Source organism: Malania oleifera, chromosome 11 (assembly GCF_029873635.1).
Source record: "Malania oleifera isolate guangnan ecotype guangnan chromosome 11, ASM2987363v1, whole genome shotgun sequence".
Lineage (NCBI taxonomy): Eukaryota > Viridiplantae > Streptophyta > Magnoliopsida > Santalales > Ximeniaceae > Malania > Malania oleifera.
In genome coordinates this window covers 80,155,488-80,159,414 of record NC_080427.1, presented here as the reverse complement: position 1 = coordinate 80,159,414, position 3,927 = coordinate 80,155,488, and the positions used below count along the sequence as shown (strand labels likewise).

At 37.1% G+C, this 3,927-nt stretch overlaps 1 protein-coding gene across 1 annotated transcript; it reads left to right on the top strand.

Moving 5' to 3' along the window:
• The first annotated feature begins 1,417 nt into the window (after positions 1-1,417).
• LOC131168376 (L-type lectin-domain containing receptor kinase VIII.2-like) lies at positions 1,418-2,920 on the top strand. The gene has a single exon (XM_058127747.1). It carries the CDS (start codon positions 1,674-1,676, stop codon positions 2,754-2,756), a length of 1,083 nt encoding a protein of 360 aa, XP_057983730.1. The 5' UTR covers positions 1,418-1,673; the 3' UTR covers positions 2,757-2,920.
• Positions 2,921-3,927: the final 1,007 nt, after the last annotated feature.

The window sequence follows — 3,927 nt, the reverse complement described above, 5'->3', positions numbered from 1 at the left end:
AGATTGGGTTTTCTTCATAGAATATGATCCAATATCTTCGGTGATTTCACTTGCATGCATGTCTTGTTCCACATCCAATTTATAATAGTTTTTATTGGATGATAGCCCAATTAGAAGCCCAAGACTTTAATTAACAACAATTTTGTAAATTTTGGGGAGAAGAAAGTAACTTGGAGAAGTAAAAAATAAGATTACTTTGTTAAGTAATAGGGTGTGCATCACAGATCAAAAGCTAAAAGAGGTAATCTCATTTTTGAAAATTATGATTTGGGAAATTTGCACAACTAGCTTGATATTGACATTTGGATAGTTAATACTAGTTCAATTGTAATAACATTTGTTAAGGTATGTTTAGGACTAATTCATATTTATTTTGGTCGATGTAATTGAAGGTTGAAGCTTTCTACAATATATATATTGTTGATGTGGCAGCATTCCCTCTTCCAGCCCCTTTATAGTATCTTTGTATTTTGTCCATTATTTGATTCCAATTTATTGGTATAATTTACTTGGGAGCAAAAACATATATTATTCTTGATTCTTGTATACTTGGACACCTTTGGCTTTAACAAAGTAAAATTTGTTGTAATCTTGCTCTTTTATATAGTGGAATATTAGAAGCAAAATTTGGTCTTGTGATTTTATTTTATTTTTTTGGTTACTTCACGATTTGTCACATATTTGAGTATCCTCTTTGCGAGTGTGGTTGATTTTGTATTATGAGATTCATTGTTGGGATGAGAGTATTATTTGTTGATCATTCTACTTATTGTGTTTTGTACATAGAACTGGCATAAGATGAATCGAAATCGAATCTTTTAATTTTTTTTTTCTTATTTTTGTATTGAGAACTTTAATTTGTTCTATTCTAACTCATTAAGAGTTATTTACTAGAAGAGAAAGGCTTTTGTAGGCTAGCATTTTTTAATTAACGTAAATGAAAAAGAAAATATTTTGATCTATTTAGAAAAAAATTCTTACTTGCATTAAATGGTAACAACAAATATGATATATACCCAGTCAGGTTGGCTCAAGTGGTAAGAGCGACTTGTGACTTGGGGGATTCCAAGGTCATGAGTTTGATTCTGCGTTAATGGGAGGGCAGCTTTCACCCCTTCGAGTTTGGTACCACACCATAGTGTCCAAAAAGGTGCGATGGTGATTAGAATCCTCGGATTATTAAAATAAATAAATATCAAAATCTAATCATGACCAAATAAAATATCAAAAAATGACATTTTAATTTATACACTTTTGTACAAAACTATTCACCCTAAGTTAATTAATGTCTTCAAATACAATTTTTGACTTCAACTCCGGGAGAGCTCCGGTCCTGTGAACAGAAATGCAATTACGCAAAGCAAAGGCGTGCAGCTGAAGTGTAATAAAAGAAAGGGGCATGCTTGCAATTTAAACTTTATTCTATTCTTGCCCTGCCCTTAGTCAGCAACCACTGAACTGAGAGAGAAAGGGAAAGTGTGTGAGTTGCAGAAACTGAGTAAACGTATTTAATTTTCGCGTCCTTCGGGCTAACCTCCCACTTCCCTTTCTTTACTAGAATCCACCGCTACTTTCTCCATTCCCAAACCCTAGAAATTTCATATGGAATCATTCCCCAAACCCTAGATCATCCGCAAACCCACCCCAAGATCGACCTCTAACACGCTTCAGCCATGGCGGTGTCTTCCATTTTCAGGTATTTCATGACCATTCCTTTCCTCATTTTCGTTGTCTTCTTCGGAGCCCTGTCTGTTGTAGTCCCCGTTTCGCCGTTCGCGTTCAGAAATTTTGGTAATGATTCGGGCTTTGAGTCTGAAATTTCTCTCTTCGGCGATGCGAAGATTGTTGATGGCGGGTCTGCCGTACAGCTGACTCGATCGGCTGCTTGGAGTGCTGGGCGAGTCGTGTGCGGAAAACCCATTAAGCTTGTTGAGGGAAACCCTAGAAGAAAGGTTTCGTTTTCGACTTATTTCTCGTTTTCGATTTCGCCGGATAATGGCGATGGTCTGGCTTTGGCTATACTTCCCATTGGTTTCCCTGTTGATGTGTTTAACGGGAGCTCGTTTGGGCTCTCCCCTGGATTGTGGGAGGATAAATTTAAGGTTTTGGCAGTTGAGTTTGATACATTTAGGGATGCTAATTATAGTGATCTGAATGACAACCATGTGGGGATTGATATAGGGAATAGTCTTGTGTCGGTTGCAGTGAGGAATGCTTCTTCTCTCAATTTGGTACTGACTAGTGGGGAGAGAATGCACTCTTGGATTGATTATGAGGCGGGTTCGAATCGACTGGAAGTTAGGTTGAGTAAATTTGGTAGCATGAGGCCAGTTGATCCATTGCTCTCTTATCCAATTGACTTGGCAGAAGTGTGGATGGAGGAAGAGGTGATTGTGGGATTAACTTCATCTAGTAGGAATTCTTCCCAGACATGTAGTGTCTACTCGTGGAGCTTTAAGCTGAGGCATGCGCCTCATTGGTTGCATTCACTTCCATTGGATCCAGGGGCAGTTCATGATAAATCAAAACCACCAATGGATAAGAAGAGGAGCACCTGCCTTCTAAGGTTTCTTGCTGCACTGATTTTTGGCACTGGTTGTGGAGCACTGGGCTCCTTCATTGTGTTGTTTGTGTGGACCATCTGTGGGAATAGGCGCCCAGTGGTGCCAGAAGAGTTTGCTGTTTGCCCAGTGGAATTTGAGTACAAAAAGATCAAAGTAGTTGTAGATAAAGCCATCAAAGATGGTGAGAAGTAGGAGATGTTTGAACTTTGAAGTGGTTGTGTTGCATGTTTTGTGTTGTAAATTGACGTTCTTTTGTACTTGTATTATGTTTTTGTTTTTTAGTTGTAATTTGATGGTCAATTATGAAAATGTAGTTTTTGTTGCAGATGGTCCAGTAATGAGACCTTCATTCTCAAGTTCCACTTTATATTTATGGTTTAGCTTGTTTCAATAGCATGCAATTTAACAACCATGTGGTATTCTGTTTTTTAGAAGTGTGCAGTTCAGTTTTTGGACAACGGCTGAGAAAGCTAAACACTTGGTTATCAGGCTCTATGTTTAGATGTTGAAGTTTGGACAGCCTTCGTTTTTACCAGAGAACAGCCAAGTTCATGGTAGTCATTTTGTCCCTGTTTCAACTCTCTTGATTTACTGATTGTTGCCTTCGATTCCATAATGCATCTTTCTCAGCAAAGTGACTTGGTGGATTGTCTTTCAAACTTGAGCGAACTCTCATTTTCAGCTCTTTTTCATCAAACATAACGCGCATAATGTATGTAAATTTTTAGTATTTATAATGCAAATTCTCTTTGATTGTTGTTGCCTTTGAGCATGTTAGGGTGATGGCTCATGAAAATTTTCTTGTGTTGACAAATAAAATTAACATTTCTACAGGACATTTTCCTTTCTGGTTTGTCCGTTTCATTATAAAGCGCATGCATAGCATGTGCCAAGTGCAACACATTCTCTGTGGGTTCAAGCAGTTAGGAATGCAAGTATTTTTAAGCAGTTATTTATTTTCACTATTTTGTCTGTATCATGTTCTAATCAGTTAGTTTTAACACTTGTTGTTGTATGTCCAGACGCATGCTAGCAAAAACATACGGGTTTAAATATTAGTTTGAAAGCGTTGGAAACCATTGCACAAATGAGAACTTTGACCCCTTCATAGTTTGAGTCGAGCAGAAGGGTCTCTTCATTTTTGGTTGTGATTCTTTATATATTATTTTTACCAAATCTGTTATCCAGTGAATTTCTGGACTTTTAGTTAGTTTGCTTGAGATTGGCACTCTAATGAAGTATTGCCCATACACTATAAAACAGTAGTTTAAGCACGGCCTCGTTATATGAAACCAGATTCTCATTGTTCCATTTTTGTATTTATTAAAACCAGATTCTCATTGTTTTATTTTTGCTTTGTATT